Raw genomic sequence first — 16,264 nt, forward strand, 5'->3', positions numbered from 1 at the left:
ATCACCAACAAAGACATAGGTGAGTGATCTTGACATCGGTGGCCCTCAGAGATTCTCAAACTCTTATTATCTATCAGTTGATCTGATTAAACTTACTAACATTATGATAGTAGATGAGGGACTTAAATAAATACTATGATATCATTTTTCTCCAACAAACAGATGCATTAATTCCATGGAGTTTACTCTTCTTTTGCAACGACAACCAACTGTTTGCCGAGATTGAGGCCTTGAAAGAGGCCAACCAGTGCAGCAGGAGCAGCCTCGAGTCCTTCAGCGACGTCCTCCACATACGTGATCTTACCTTCTTTCAGGTACTGCACCACCTCCTCCTCAAACCTCCTGTAGATGGAGTAGTGATCAAACACCAAGAAGCCTGCCATTTTGATTTGCTTCGTGATGAGGCAGAAGAGGTTGCGCACGCCCTCCGGCGTCTCCTTGTTGTACTGGGAGATCATTCCGCACGCCGCGATCCGGCCGTGAACTCTCATGTTCAGGAGAACGGCGTCCAGCATTGCGCCGCCGACGTTTTCGAAGTAGATGTCGATGCCTTCAGGAAAGCACCTGGCAAGAAATTCTATGGATTAAGTTAATAGATATATAGGACACGTTTTGCCATTAGATTGCAGACCTTTTCAATGCTATGTTCAAGTCCTTCTCCTTCTTGTAATTAAAAGCATCATCAAAACCAAACTTGTCCTTCAAGAGATTGACCTGAGAAGAAAGTTCCAATGATGAGCCAGAAGAACATTACATTATGAGACGCTATGTACGTATTTAGGGAAGATATATAATAGAGTCCATTCTATAGTCAAATAAAGATGAGATGATCCTCTTGTAAGTTCCAGACTTATATCAACTGCTACTCTTTAATCTATGTTAACCATATGACATAAAATTAAATAAAAAATTTAAGGAGAAGCTTTTCTATCTACCCATCAATAGTTTTCCTGAAAAGATCCTTCACCAAACATCTATTTCACCTACTAAAGAAAAAGGTAGTTTTCTGTTGTACAAAATGCAAACCTTGACATCAGAACCAGCACTTCCAACTACATAACATCCCATAAGTTTGGCAAATTGCCCAACAATCTGGCCAACAGCACCAGATGCTGCTGATATGAAAACATAATCCCCTTTCTTAGGTGAACACACCTCATAAAATCCAACATACGCAGTAATACCTGGCATCCCTGGACACAGATGTAGTAGTAGCCTTAAAAAGGTTGTCAGAAATCAAAGAACAAAATCTTCAAAACTTCTATCTCTAAATATTTTGTCGTAAACTTTTAATCATGGTTTCTCTAATAAAGCAGCTTGTTAAGTGATCAGATATATAAAATAACTTACCAAGAATACCAGTATAATATGAAAGTGGTATTTCTGGATGGTTGATCTTAAATAAACTCTCTGGATCTGTGATGAGACTATACTCTTCCCATCCTGTCATTCCCCACACAAAGTCATCTGTCTTGAAATCTGGATGCGTAGAATCCACAACTTTCCCCACGCCATAACCAGTTATAACCTGTTTATTCCAAAATATAGACTAAAATTTCATGAACAACTAAGAATCATAAGTCCACACAGGTCAAAATGTAATGATATAGGCCTCTAAACTCCTTTTCTTCTAGTTCCAGCTACAGCTCTCAAATGGAAAATGGGCCCATTTCAAATTTCTACCTTGGCCTCAATTCGTTATTGAGACGATCTTGTGGTTGACCTATGCTTTGCAAGTAGGAAGAAAAGAAGAAAGAATAAAGGAGTTGACTTATTGCCTGTGTACGGGTAAAGACATGATGTGATGTATCTATCCCGAGAGATGTGTATTTAATTACGATTAATTGTCGGTAACATTCCAACTGTTGCAGCATTCGAATTACTCAATGTGATACATCAAATCTAGTATACACACTTGCACTTTGAACCATGTATTATCATAATTTACAAATCACACCCTATTTCATCAATTTAATTACGAAAAGATAATTAGAGAAAAAATAGAATAAGGGAACTGATATTTACACAAGCGAAATGACTATTACTCCCATACTCTGTCTATCTGAGAGATTTTTATGCTCGTTTTACAGCACAGGTAGTGAATCACCAAAAGTGCAGGGTGTCAACTGTAAATCTCCATTAAAGAAGAACAAAAAAAAGAGCAGCAACGAGAAGAGAAGAGAAGAGAGGAGGAAATGGGTACCGATCCGGGTACGAAATCGGGGACGTAGCTCGGCTCCTCGTGCTTGCTCATCCGGTTCCGCATGTAGGGATCACAGGAGAGGTACAGATTCTTCACCATCACAGCCGTCAATCCCTCCGGCACTCTCAATCGGACGGTCTCCGATGTCACCACCTCCATGTCGCTCGCCTTCGGCTCCCCGGTCACGTACCCCGGCAGCACCACCTTCTTATTCGACTTCACCTCCTCCGCCATCTCTCTCTCTCCCCTTCTCTCTCTCTCTCTCTCTCTCTCTCTCTCTCTCTCTCTGTGATGGAGTCTTACCAATATGCAGCAAAATGGCAGAGTACTTATAGGATTTCAAACACATTTAAAATAATATTAATAAGATTCTAGATGGCATAGATTATATAATAAAAAATATATTTAAAATTTTATTATTTAAAAATTAGATTAATATTGTTTTAAATATGTAGAAAATATTAATGATTTAATATTTAAATAATATTTTATGTGAAAAAAGGTAACATGCCATAAACGTTTTTGGTGGATTTTCTACATTATTATGTGTTTATTACTATTTACACCTTGCTTTTCTCGCTATTTTTAATCAACCCCTGCAGTTGTTATTAGAAAAACAAAAGTACTAAACAAAACCTCAACTAGCCGTATATTTGTCGCTGGATTCTCAGAAAACCCTCAACAATGTTCCAAAATTTCAAACTCAGTCATCATCTTGCTGAAAATTCGCAAAAGATAGGGCGCAAACTGAAAATAAACACCAAATGTAATGGGAGGGAACCAGGGGGCCACTTGACAGTCGACACGTGACCCGCTGACGCCTTAATTATTGCTTTATCTGCCTATCATCCTCACCTCCTAAAAATTTTGACAGATATACCCCTAAATTATTTTAAGGGATTTTTACAAATTACACCTTATATTTAATTTATTTGTAATTCATACTCCGTCTTTAAAGATTTTTGAAACCTTATTTTTTTTCTTATGATTCTTATTTAATACCTAGATATTATTTTGACTAACTAACTCCCAGTCTTTAGTGCCCCCTTTCTTCATCTTCATCCCTCCCCTCCTCCTTTTCTTCTTTTCTTCTTTTTTTTCTTTAGGAAGAAGAAAAAGAACGAAGAAGGCGTTATTTTATATATTATAATAAAATATTTCTTTTTTAGTATTGTTTAAGTTAACCAACAGCGTTAAATGATAACTATAAGGAAAAATAAGGAGTGTAGTTAAATACAAAATAAAATAAGGAGTGTAGTTAAATACAAAATAAAATAAATATAAGGAAAAATAAGGATTACAAAATCTTTAAATACAAAATGTAAATTATAAAATAAATAAAATATAAAGTGTGATTCGTAAAACTCTCACTTATTGTAAACTTAAGAGAAGAGAAAGTAGGCCTCAGCGTAGGAGGGCCAACTAAAAAAGACCCTTAATTTAAACATGTAGTTAAATTTGCTCCCTAAATGTTTCAATCTTTCACTATCTTTCCATTATCTATATCATTCTTCTCTAATTTTAAAATTTATTTCTAACGAAAGAGAAAAAGAAAATAACAACATTTTTATCTAAATAACTAGTTAATTAGAATTTTAAATATATTCTAAAGTAAATTTTAAATAAAAATTATTTTTTAAAAAAAAAAGTTTATCTATTATCGAAGGGGAAGCCCATGCTCTCTTCACGATCTCACCGTTATAATTGTCTTCACGGATTGTCTAATAGTAGCAAAGGCTTGCAACTGATTACAGGAAGATAAAATTCCTTGGTCCATACGGCCATAGATTCTTCAATGCCAAATGTGGTTACATCTTATTCCTAATTTTTTCTCTAAATAAAAAAAAATATCTATTTGTCTGGATGAGATTATCCTCTTGCAAGAGTATCTCCAGAAGAATATTAAAAAAAAAATCTATTGAACCAAAGAGTATCTCCAGAAGTTGCAATTTCTCATGTAGAAGAAACAAAAAAAAATAAATTCTATTAGCATCAAACTCATGTCCATCAAACCAAATAGTCTAAATTTTTTAAAAAAAAAAACGAAATTTAGCACCATTTATTTTCTCAACCATAGATGCATATATTACACATATATATATTCCATGGAGTTTACTCTTTTGCAACGACAACTAACTGTTTGCCAACATTGCGGCCGTGAAAGAGGCCAACAAGTGCAGCAGGAGCATTCTCAAGTCCTTCAGCAATATCCTCCACATACGTGATCTTACCTTCTTTCAGGTACTGCACCACCATCTCCTCAAACTTCCTATAGATGGAGTAGTAATCAACCACAATGAATCCTTCCATTCGGATTCGCTTCGCGATGAGGCAGAAGAGGTTGCGAACGCCCTCCTGCGTCTCCTTGTTGTATTGGGAGATCATTCCGCAAGCCGCAATCCGGCCGTGAATTCTCATGTTCAGGAGAACAGCGTCGAGCATTGCGCCGCCCACATTTTCGAAGTAGATGTCAATACCCTCAGGAAAGCACCTGGCAAGAAACTCCATGGTTTATTCGGTGATCAACAAGGCAACTCTGCTAAAATCTAAAGAACAATTAATTTGCCAAAAACGAATGCAAAGATCATTGACGTATAAGTATTTTGGAATAATTAGTAAGTTAGACATAATTTAAAGCAAAGATTCGGAGTTCGAATCTCATCATGCACACCTCTTGGACATGCTTTAATTCTAAGTTTATTTTTTAGGCTTCAATCATTATTTGAGAGATTTGGAAATGACTTCCACTAGTAGCAAGTTATGCCTTAACAGGGACACCCAGAGGCTATTTAAGCACATAGCTGGAATTTCCATGCATCATAAGAAAAGAGTTTGCCAGTATTATGTAAGTGACCTAGACCTGAATACATTCACAAGTAATTTTGTGATCTTTTTCTTTTCTCAGTGTTGGATAGTTTTGACCTTCAAGCATCTGTTTAAAATTTAAACACATTTTAAACACACACACACACGCTAAGTAGCAAGGCATTAGTAACTATAGATAAATTGTTGCACCATTCTAAGTATCGGGATTAGAATTAAAATCGACCGTATGAAAAAAAAAAAAAAATTTGCATCGACTGTATCGGCGATATCAACTATCCATACCGGTCTATATTTTAAAATATTTTTTAAACTATAAAAAACAATAAAAATTTAGAAAAAATAATAAGATATAAATATAATTTATTTATATATAAAATTTAAAAATAAAAATATTGTTTTCTACCACTCATGTACTCTCTCCCCTCTCGTACAAATATTCTTTTTTCTAATTTTCTCACTAACTCTCTAACTCTATCTCCTATTATCTTTTCCACTAACTCTCTCCTACAAACTCTCCCACAAACTTTCTACTAACTCACTCCTATTTACTTTTCCACTAACTCTCCCACTAACTCTATCTCCTATTAACTTTTCCACTAACTCTCCCACTAACTCTACTAATTCTCTCTCCCATCTTCTCATTATCTATATTCCCAATCCCTCCCTCTCTCTCTTTCTCTCCCTCCCTCCCTCTCTTTCCCGTGCTCTCTTCCACGCACTCATCTTACTATGATGAGCTTTTCACTTTTTTTTTCTCTTTTTCTCTCTTTCTTGCTATCTTTCCTCTTTTTCTTCCTTTCTCCTGATCAATCTGGTTTGTTTCGGCCCGAACAGCCAAAACTTGGCTGATTTGGCCGATTCAACTATGACTGATCCCGATCCGTTTCAACTGATTCAGATCGTGATCGGCCGAAACTGGAAACCATGTGATACACAATTAGTGATACTAAAGCCCAAAATGTCAATTCATAAATTATTAATTCACCCATCCAGAAACAATTAATAGATAAGACATGTCATTAGATAACAGACCTTTTCAATGCTATGTTCAAGTCCTTCTCCTTCTTGTAATTAAAAGCATCATCAAAACCAAACTTTTCCTTCAACAGATTGACCTGAGCAGATAGTTCCAACGATGAATTTTAGATTGTGAGACATGATGTACATAAAGGGAAGATAAAAGGAGGAAAAGTAATATGAGAATATGCATGTCCATCCTTAGTCAGATAAGATGAGATGATCCTCTTGCAAGTGCCGGATTTATATCAACTGCTACTCTTTAATCTATGTTAATCATAGGACGTTAAAAAAAAATTCAAGGAGAACTTCCAAAAAATTTCAATCTACCGAAACATATAGCACTGGTCTCATAAATTTGCATAGGGAAAGCCATCAATGGGTTTTCTCGAAAAGATCCTCAACCAAATATCTATTTCACCTTCTAAAGCAAAAGTAAGTTACTTTGCAAGCTTGAATTTGCAACCAAAGTTTCTGTTATACAAAATGCAAACCTTGTCATCAGAACCAGCACTTCCAACTACGTAGCATCCCATAAGTTTAGCAAATTGCCCAACAAGCTGGCCGACAGCACCAGATGCTGCTGATACGAAAACATAATCCCCTTTTTTAGGTGAACACACCTCATAAAATCCAGCATATGCAGTAACACCTGGCATCCCTGGATACAGATGTAGTAGTCTTAACAGATTGTCAGAAACTAAAAAGAAAAATCTCCAAAAAAAAAAACTTTCTCTGAACAAGGTATTACCAAGTTGATTCTAATCTTAATGGAGTCAGTGCTTTCTGGTAGACCTTAAGTAGCTATCAGATATAGATCACATCGGCTACATTAGAAACAATATTTGGATACAATTATTACTTCTTGTTCTTATACAGGTACCTCCCATGTATATCTTCTGCGATACATGATGATAATAGATGAGAAATTGTACTCTAATTAACAAAGGCATAATACACACTGACGATACTTTCATGTTATCTAACATACTACAGGATAGCTCTAGAACACATGATATAAAAGCTACTAATAAATAAAACGTGATGTTACTTCTAGATTAGAAATGTACAACTTTGACCTGCCTATCCCTGTATTAGATCAACTTGTAGTAACAACTTATTATCATGGCAGTTTTGATTTGTAATCTTTTAATCGCGCAAACCAAATATTAGCAGCTTGTTAAGTGATTAAATGTGATTGTCTGGACAATTTCAAATAGTATGCTATTTACTATTTCTATGCAATTTGCCTTGAAAATGAAGATAAATCAACTTACCAAGAATACCGGTATAATACGAAAGTGGTATTTCTGGATGGTTGATCTTAAATAAACTCTCTGGATCTGTGATGAGACTATACTCTTCCCATCCTGTAATTCCCCACACAAAGTCACCTACCTTGAAATCAGGAAACGTAGAATCCACAACTTTGCCCACGCCATAACCAGTTATAACCTGTTTATCCCAAAAGATAGACTAAAATTTCATGAAGAAGAAATAAGAATCATAAGTCCCTAATAAAGAACTGATCCAAAACTTTGAACCGGTCTCAAAGCATAGTCATGCAAAACAATCACAAGTTCCTAAGGCCCCAGATCCAAAAATCTCAAAAAATAATAATAAAAGTCTCAATCATAAATAAGGCCCCTAAATCCAAAATTCCTATCTATACCACCCTTTTATCTAGTTTCCAGAGCCCCTAAATGAAAATATTTGCATAATGCCATAATCATATCCAAGATCTACCCTCCCTGAATTAATCTCTTCTCTACTCATTCCCACTCATGTTACACTGAAAAAGAAATCATTGCTATCAAAAATAAAGAAAAATAATATTTGAACAGACTTAAGATAAAATATAAATATTAATTATAACGTAAATGATAATATCTTTTACTATTAAAAATTTCTCATCTGAAATTTCTTGCCCAGGGCCTCAAAGATCACCTTGTGGTTGACCTATGTAGAGATACGCCTGATTGCATGTAACAAAAGAGAAAAAGAAAAAAGGAGTTGACTAATGCCTCTTTATGCCTATGTATGGATAAAGATATGATGATCTATCCTGAGAGTGTATGTTTTAATACAATTGTAGTCAGTAAGCTTGTTCTTAGCAGTTGTTTGTTATGTTCTCTATTCCATGTATTGCAGCACTCGAATTACTCAGTATTACATCAAATTGAAAATAGAAACCAATTATTTCATCCTCCCCAGCTTCCACCTTCCATCATATCATATATATTTGGCAAATATTTCAATACCCCTCTAAAGTTTATAATCTTAATCTAACTGTACCGATTTTCCTGTATTGTTTTCATATTCAGTACCGATTTTCCTGTACTGTTTTCAAAACCATATTAGGTAAAAAAAATACATATTAGTTAATAAGATTTAATTACTGGTATCTAACTTCCGGATCTTTTTTCAGTTAAAATTTCTCTCTCTTAGATATGATTCATGAATCATGATAGATATAATTATGCCTTAGTTATAAGAGCTATCATTTAATACTAAATAATTTTAATTTAATTTTTTGGAGATAGACTTTAATTTAAATATGATATTTTATCTCTATCTGCTACTAAATTTAATTTAAATCAATTTAAACTAATGCTAGATATATGTAAATAATTAAAAATAATCAAAGAGACAAAATTTAATTAAACTTTTATCAAGTTAATAAAAAGACATCAATACTCTTATTCTAATATATGTACATTACTATCGGTTAAAGCTATATATGTCTTTTACTTGATAAATTATTAAGATAATATAATTGTCATAAAATAATATGCCAAGTAATATATTTAAAAATTAATTATTATCTATTGAACCGGTAATATCTTTTAAATTTTTAGCATTCCTATTATACCTTGAGCATCTTAATTATTATATAATTATCATAAAATAATGTACAAGGTAATATATTTAAAAAATAATAATTATCTATTCTTCTTATACCTTGAAGATCATACAGTTAGATCTTCATAAAAAATTTAAACCTTTCCATAATTTACAAATCACACACTACTTTGCCGTAAAATAAGGAGAAAAAGGCTCTGATATATATACCCTTCTGATATTTGCCTGTATACGGTCAAACCACGTCTTTTCTTACAAAGATACCCAATACAATTCTCGTTTTAATTTGATCAATTTAACTTTAAGTTGTTCTTGTTTCTTCCTCTGTTAAGGGTATATTTATCATTTTTATTAAATAATCGAGATTTGTCCGAAGGGTTTCCACTTTTCACCCAAAAACCTTGACTTTGGGTGGGGGCGGAGGTGGGGGGAGATGCATGCAAATATAAAATCTTGAGCATTATACAGTAAATAAGAGAACACCCCATTAGGAGTTTTCAGAAGAAGCCAGGCGATTTTATGCTCATTTTAGAGTACAAGTAATGGAAGGAAGGGCAGGGAGGCGTGAATCACAAAATCACCAAAATGCAAGGTGTCAACAGTAAATCTCCGTAAAACAAAAAGAGTACCAAAGAGAAGAGAAGAGAAGAGGAATAAAATCGGAAATGGGGTACCGAGCCGGGCACGAAATCGGGGACGTAGCTCGGCTCCTCGTGCTTGCTCATCCGGCTTCGCATGTAGGGATCACAGGAGAGGTACAGATTCTTCACCATCACAGCCGTCGATCCCTCGGGCACTCTCAATCGGATGGTGTCGGATGTCACCACCTCCATGTCGCTCGTCTTCGGGTACCCGGTCACGTAATCCCGAAGCACCACCTTCTTATTCGACTTCACCTCCTCCTCCATCTCTCTCTCTCTCTCTCTCTCTCTCTCTCTCTCTCTCGGTCGGATAGTGCACGGTGAGGACGGATAAGGGCCTCATTTTATCGGGGTTTACGGCACTATCCTCACGCTCGTAAGTGGAATCGATGGGTTTACGACAATCGGGAAGGTTCGCGCGAAGATGATTGTTATGCGAAAAGAGAGTGTGAGTATATCAAGTGTTGCATGCTTGTTAATTAGCAATGTGGACTCTTATCTACCGTCCACGTGTCTAAGGATATGATTCGCCGCTTAACAATTTTGTGTGTAAATTGTAATGTGTATGTGTTTATTTCAGTTTACACCCTAATCTTTAGGAATTTTCAGCAAAATGATAAAAAAAACAATGTCCAGGGAAAGCTGTCTTTGTGCCTCCCTCACTTTTCTACTAATTCTAATTTGAACCCTTGCTGAGCGTTTTCAGTTGCGGGTGGTTCAGGGTGTTTGTTAGCATTTCTTTTGACAAATGTAAGTGTTGGATTCAAATAATAAAAAATATGGGTGTAAATTATAATAAACATAACGAAAAAAAATATTTAAAGGAAAAGTCCACGATTTTGTATCTCTGCAACATCGATCGGTGTGGGCGTAATAAAAATTGACGTGATAGGGGATAATTCCATTTTGAACCCTTAACTAACTATAGAGCAAAAGAATGTGCAGTCATCCAAATTGACTTGCAGTTGAAAGATATATTTAATTGTAAATAGTGAACAAGTTTGGGTTTGAAGCGAAAAAGTATGGGTTCGAATTGTAAAATTGTGTAATAGAATATATTAATTACCAAGCAGGATTGGAACACAATTTTTTTATGGGAAAACCGTGGATAAGATAATTCATTAACGACCGACGATTATAATAGAGTATGGGAGATAGAGCGATGGCTCTTTTAACAGCTTAAGAGATTCCTAGGAGCAAAGAGCTCATGCTCAACGTTCAGCCTAATAGCTACATATTTTGTCAATTGAGTAACCCAAGACATGGCTCTAAGAATCCATAAATGCAGAAGAGGCGAAAATTACTCACCTAAAACATAAATTAAAAAAAATGATCAACAACACCGTAATACTATTGTAGAGCAAAACAATGTTATATGGCTAAGAACCACCAAAAATCAAAATATCTGGCATTGTAGTGAGGCTTGTCAGGCATAGGGCACTAAGAGCGAGAGAGAATCCCTAATGGTTGAGCTACTATACTAACAGCATATCGAACAGAGAATTAGTGAAAGGGTGGTGACAAGTTTGGAACTGGCAAGGAAGGGGAGGATAAGAAGAGTGGCAGCAATGGTGGCGATAAAGAACGGTAGTAGGGAGTGGCAGCAGCAAAGGGGTATTGGGTAGATTCTAGCCTGTATGGGAGGTGACAATGGGTAAGGATGCAATAAGCTCAAATCTGACAGAAGGGTGGTGACCAAGCTCGGATCTTGTGAGGGAGAGAAGGAGAGGGTTTTGGTGATAGGAAACGACAAAGTTGAAATGGCGACGTCGGGTGTAATGTTGAATATCAGCGGCACTATCTACAATGTCGACCTATGTGAGCATAATATTATCGATCTCCATTCCCACTAGGTACATATTACGGCTTTCTAAAAAAGAGAGTACATATTATGAGGGATAATTTCATTTTGAACCCTTAAACTATCTTAGCAGTTAAAAGATATATTTAAAGGGAATTTGTATATAACACTTTACTTTTTAACAAAATTATAATTTATACCGTATATTTTTACTATTTATAAATCGAGTATTATAATTTAATAAATTTGTGTAGAAAATACCATGCGTTAGATTTGAAAACATCGTAAAAATATTTAGTTATATAGAAAATATTTTATTTCTAAAATAACTAAAATGATAATTATGTAAAAAAAATTTAACATTAATGCTGCATTACTTTTGCTAGATTATAATTACTGAAACATTTGTACAAACAATGCTATCAAACAAATCGAACCCCTCAGATAATCTGAAATCTGCATTCAAAATCACACAAACAACTAATCTTTAAATTGAAAAGATCAACATTCTTATTTCAGATATCACTTTATTGATATTGGTTGAAGCAAACCAATAAAGCAAATGCAGAAAGGAGAAAGGATAGCTACTCAATACATCAGTCGCGAGCGATGAGGACAACCTGTTTACCAACATTACGACCTGCAAAAAGACCAATCAATGCAGATGGAGCCTGTTCTATGCCTTCGATAACATCTTCGACATAGACAATCTTCTTCTCTCTGATGTACTGAATGACCAACTCTAAGAACTGAGGATATAAGTGCTTGTGATCAGGTTCAATGAAGCCTTGCATCCGAATTCGTTTTGTCACCACGCAGAACAAGTTGTGCACACCCTCTTGCTGGGTGAGATTATATTGTGATATTAATCCGCAAACAGCAATTCGACCATGATTTTTCATGTTTAGGAGTACTGCATCAAGCATTCTACCTCCAACATTCTCGAAGTAGATGTCAATTCCATCAGGGAAGCACCTAGTAAATGTACACTCAAGTTATCTGAATTGTCACAGCTACAAGGACAGAATATGATTGAATATACCAATCAATTAGATAAAAGTACTTAACTGTGGGTATGCACAAAGGAGATACAAGGATCCAAATGAAACCAAGAGAGATTTACAGTGAAGTTATCTGTTTCCCGTTTCTCTTCGTTGCAAATTTATTAAGGAAGCGTTCAGAAATTTATTTTTAATTGTTAGACATCGCTCACTCTAACAAACCCTTTCATTTAAGGTATTTGGTCTTATTCGTACTACCTCACAGCATTCTGGACCTTCTGGCATTTTTGGCATAATCACCATCTCCAACATGTTTCCAGACGATTTTTGGTATGATTCCCCAAAATTCATCTTGCATCATGTGAGAACTTTTGCTAAAGCCCTGATACGTACCCACCCTTATTATGTCAACCCTTTGAATTAACAGTTACAAACTGAACTCATCAAACAATCAATGACCAGAACATTTACTCATCACCAGAAGAAGTTTAAGGAGAAACTGGGAAAGGTTGGAGCATCAGAAATTAACAGTCCTACCTCAAAGTTCTTGTACATGGTGATATGGAGTTGGTACAAGAAGGCCTTAATTGTTGAACAAAGAAGTGGTTAATGATCTATCTCTATCTAAAATATGGAAGAGATATGCCGAATATAAGGACATGAGCATGCTCAGATAATTCCACCTAGTTTATTCTCACAAAGTTCCTTCTGATGCCTGTGTAGTATAATTTGTGAGCTTCACTCACTCAGTCCCGAAAATGTAAACAGAAAATTTGAGGAGTTGGAATAAAGATGGATAAGTGCACATTAAAAGTTTCTCTTCACCTTTTCAAGGCAGCAGTGAGATCTTTCTCCTCCTTATAGTTAAAAGCATCGTCAAAACCAAACTTGTTCTTTAAGAGATTCACCTGAACAAAAACATCAAGGAAAACAAATATTCAGTTCTTTTCCTTTGATTCTTTTGGACAAAGCTAAATAACCAAATAAGCATCATGATTTTAGGGTAATACACTTCTCACGTGCAGCATACCTTCTCTTCACTACCAGCACTCCCAACAACATAGCATCCCATCAACTTAGCAAATTGGCCAACTAACTGGCCAACTGCTCCTGATGCTGCAGATACATAGACTGTTTCCCCTTTCTTTGGAGAACATATTTCATGAAATCCAACATAAGCAGTGAGCCCTGGCATTCCTGAAAGCATTGCATAAAAAGTTTTTTAAAAAAAACGCATTTCTTATAAGGAACTTAATGACATATTACCAGAAAACACTACAGAGTTTGTATTCACACTTCACACATGATTTACTCCTGTTACATCTATCATGATAGCAACCAAAATGCTTTGGAATTTGGCCAATATCAGTAACTTATGTCTCAACACAAATAAATTATAAATTTAACACATTAACTTCCTTCTGAAGTACCCCTGGAAATAATTCTCTTAACTTGATTACATTTATCAGAAAATAATTGTATTTTTGTCATTCAGTATTATCCAGCTTGTTAATAAGGCTGATGCATCAGAAGATACCTAGAATTCCAGTGTAATAAGAAAGTGGAACATCAGTATATTTGATCTTAGTCAAGCCTTCAGGAGCTGTTATCAGACTGTACTCTTCCCAACCAGTTACTCCTGAAACTAAGTCTCCGGCGCTGAAATCTGGATGTCCAGAATCAACAACTTTGGCCACACCATAACCAATGATGACCTGCAGATTGATCAGAAGATCAAATTTATGTTGGATTTTGGAAACATGGATATAGAAAAAGGGAAGAATACTCCACCATAACTTATAAAAGGCTTCAATTCATTGCATTGAACAACATCATCCTTTGAACGCTAGTTCGGCCTAAAGATTAAACTAAACAGCTCCATCTACCAACCAATGAGTATGATTTGTTTGCTAACTTCTAAAGTTAGAATATTACTCAAACTATATAAAGCTGTTAAAAAATTCCCACTTTTTAGAATTGTTAATCAACTTAGCACAACATCCTAATCAGAGCAAGATAGTGATGCTCACATAGCAGAAACACACCCAACCATACATTTCTTAACATGACGAAAATACCCTTTTGAAAGGGATCTTTGTTCCCAAAAAAAATTTCAAAATGTCAGCATCAATTACCAAGACGTAATCAGAGGAAAGAAGGGTCTCTCAAGAGATCTAACAGGAAAGGCCAAAAATTAGAAGATTAGAGAAGGTGATCTCACGGATCCGGGGGTGAAGGAGTCGGTGTAGCTCTTGGTGATGGGCTTCGACATGCGACCTCGCATGTAGGGGTCGCAGGAGAGGTAGAGGTTCTTGACGAGGACGGCGGTCGACCCCTCGGGGACCTTCAACCGGACGGTGGAGGAGGTGATGATCATGTCCTCCTCCTTGGGGTAACCCACCACGTAGTCCTTCAGGACGATCCTTACGTTGCTCATCTCTCCCATCTCCGTCGCCATTCCTGAGCTTCGTGATTGGCAAAGAGGGGAATAAAAAAACCAACTTTTGACACTCCTCTCTCTCTCACACACTCTCTTTTATAGAGGCCGAGTGAGATGTAGGCAGCGTACGTGGCAGTCCATCATTGGCAACCAAAACCCACGGGAATCGCGTGGCACTTACATTTACAGTATATTTACTACATTCCAAATTATATCAATCTAATACGCCGGCGTAGCATTGGATCTTATAAACTCATAATTAGGGGTGAAAACTCGTATAAGCATGGTAACGAAGGTCGAATAGTGCTCCCGATCCATATTTTTAGTTCGGATACGAATTTGAATACGAATATTAAATGAATAGTAAAATTTAAAACTATATACTAACTAAATAGATAGGAATAATTTTCGGATAGAGAATTAAATCTTAAACGGATATTGATTGAATTTAAAAAAATTATAATATTTTATTTAGATATGATTAATATAAAAATATTAAAAAATTTATAACAAATACATTTTCTATATGTCAATTATGTAAAATCAGATAAATTAATTTCTATAAATAATCTATAACATATTAATAATAATAATAATATTTCTTATTTAAATAAGCAAACTAAAAACTGTAAATTATTCTAAAAAATATGCGGGTAAATGAATATTCGATATCCGTATCTGAATCCAAAAAATATATCCGACTCATATTCGAATGCGTATCCAAATCGGATAAATTTTTTTTATTTTTTTTATTCGAATCTGATCGAATATTCACCGTACTCATAACGAAGGCTATGGATTTGATTATTTTGTAAAATGTATAGCGTTATATGCCCAATGGTTTTTTTAAGGTGGGAGTTAACCCAATTTATTTTGCTATAATCTATATAAGTTTAAAATTAATATAAGATATTGGAACAATATCCTTTCATTTTCTTTAAAATAAATTGTTTTTATTCTTCGGACGAGATCTGAGCAAATATTTAATGCAAGGTAACTTTAGGCTCTACACGGAGGAAAGACATTTGTACATATCAGTGTATCAATTGTGCGTATCTGATGATATTTATCGTTCTCAAAATTAAATATATAAAAATATATAAGATTAGAGTAAATGCACACAGTTCTTATCGTGCTCAAGATTAAATATGCAAAGGAAGGGTTATAAATTAGAGTGAATACAATTAGTACTGTCGTATGTGCGTAATTAATAAACAAATTGGCAAACACAGGGTTAATAATCAATTATCATAAATCTTTATATTGTCCTTAAAAGACTGTTTAAAGTAAATTTAGAATTTGTCATTCTGATAGCTGCTAATAAACCAAATGCCAATTGCCTAGAAAGACCAAATTAACAAGTGATTGGATTTGTTTTTTTTCTGAATACTATATATGATAGATACTTTATTGTCTGATCTGATCAGCACTTTGTTATCCTTCTTTTCTTTCATTCAAATTATATCTCAGAAA

General features: G+C 35.0%; 3 protein-coding genes across 3 annotated transcripts; all 3 read right to left on the reverse strand.

Moving 5' to 3' along the window:
- Nucleotides 1-24: 24 nt before the first annotated feature.
- Nucleotides 25-2,512, reverse strand: LOC140802061 (2-alkenal reductase (NADP(+)-dependent)-like). Its single transcript, XM_073157476.1, has 5 exons — nucleotides 2,204-2,512; nucleotides 1,351-1,528; nucleotides 1,027-1,193; nucleotides 632-714; nucleotides 25-564 (listed from the first exon to the last, which is right to left on the reverse strand). The coding sequence occupies exons 1-5, from the start codon at nucleotides 2,435-2,437 to the stop codon at nucleotides 183-185; spliced, it is 1,044 nt and encodes a 347-aa protein (XP_073013577.1). The 5' UTR covers nucleotides 2,438-2,512; the 3' UTR covers nucleotides 25-182.
- A 1,649-nt stretch (nucleotides 2,513-4,161) lies between these two features.
- Nucleotides 4,162-9,979, reverse strand: LOC140802284 (2-alkenal reductase (NADP(+)-dependent)-like). The gene is made up of 5 exons (XM_073157753.1): nucleotides 9,583-9,979; nucleotides 7,324-7,501; nucleotides 6,541-6,707; nucleotides 6,062-6,144; nucleotides 4,162-4,694 (listed from the first exon to the last, which is right to left on the reverse strand). The coding sequence occupies exons 1-5, from the start codon at nucleotides 9,814-9,816 to the stop codon at nucleotides 4,316-4,318; spliced, it is 1,041 nt and encodes a 346-aa protein (XP_073013854.1). The 5' UTR covers nucleotides 9,817-9,979; the 3' UTR covers nucleotides 4,162-4,315.
- Nucleotides 9,980-11,818: 1,839 nt separating this feature from the next.
- LOC140801697 (2-alkenal reductase (NADP(+)-dependent)-like) lies at nucleotides 11,819-15,007 on the reverse strand. The gene is made up of 5 exons (XM_073156929.1): nucleotides 14,573-15,007; nucleotides 13,889-14,066; nucleotides 13,382-13,548; nucleotides 13,177-13,259; nucleotides 11,819-12,325 (listed from the first exon to the last, which is right to left on the reverse strand). The coding sequence occupies exons 1-5, from the start codon at nucleotides 14,807-14,809 to the stop codon at nucleotides 11,947-11,949; spliced, it is 1,044 nt and encodes a 347-aa protein (XP_073013030.1). The 5' UTR covers nucleotides 14,810-15,007; the 3' UTR covers nucleotides 11,819-11,946.
- Between the last annotated feature and the right edge of the window lie 1,257 nt (nucleotides 15,008-16,264).

Source organism: Typha latifolia, chromosome 15, assembly GCF_019914945.1.
Source record: "Typha latifolia isolate L0001 chromosome 15, TyphaL0001v2, whole genome shotgun sequence".
In the NCBI taxonomy this organism is placed as follows: domain Eukaryota; kingdom Viridiplantae; phylum Streptophyta; class Magnoliopsida; order Poales; family Typhaceae; genus Typha; species Typha latifolia.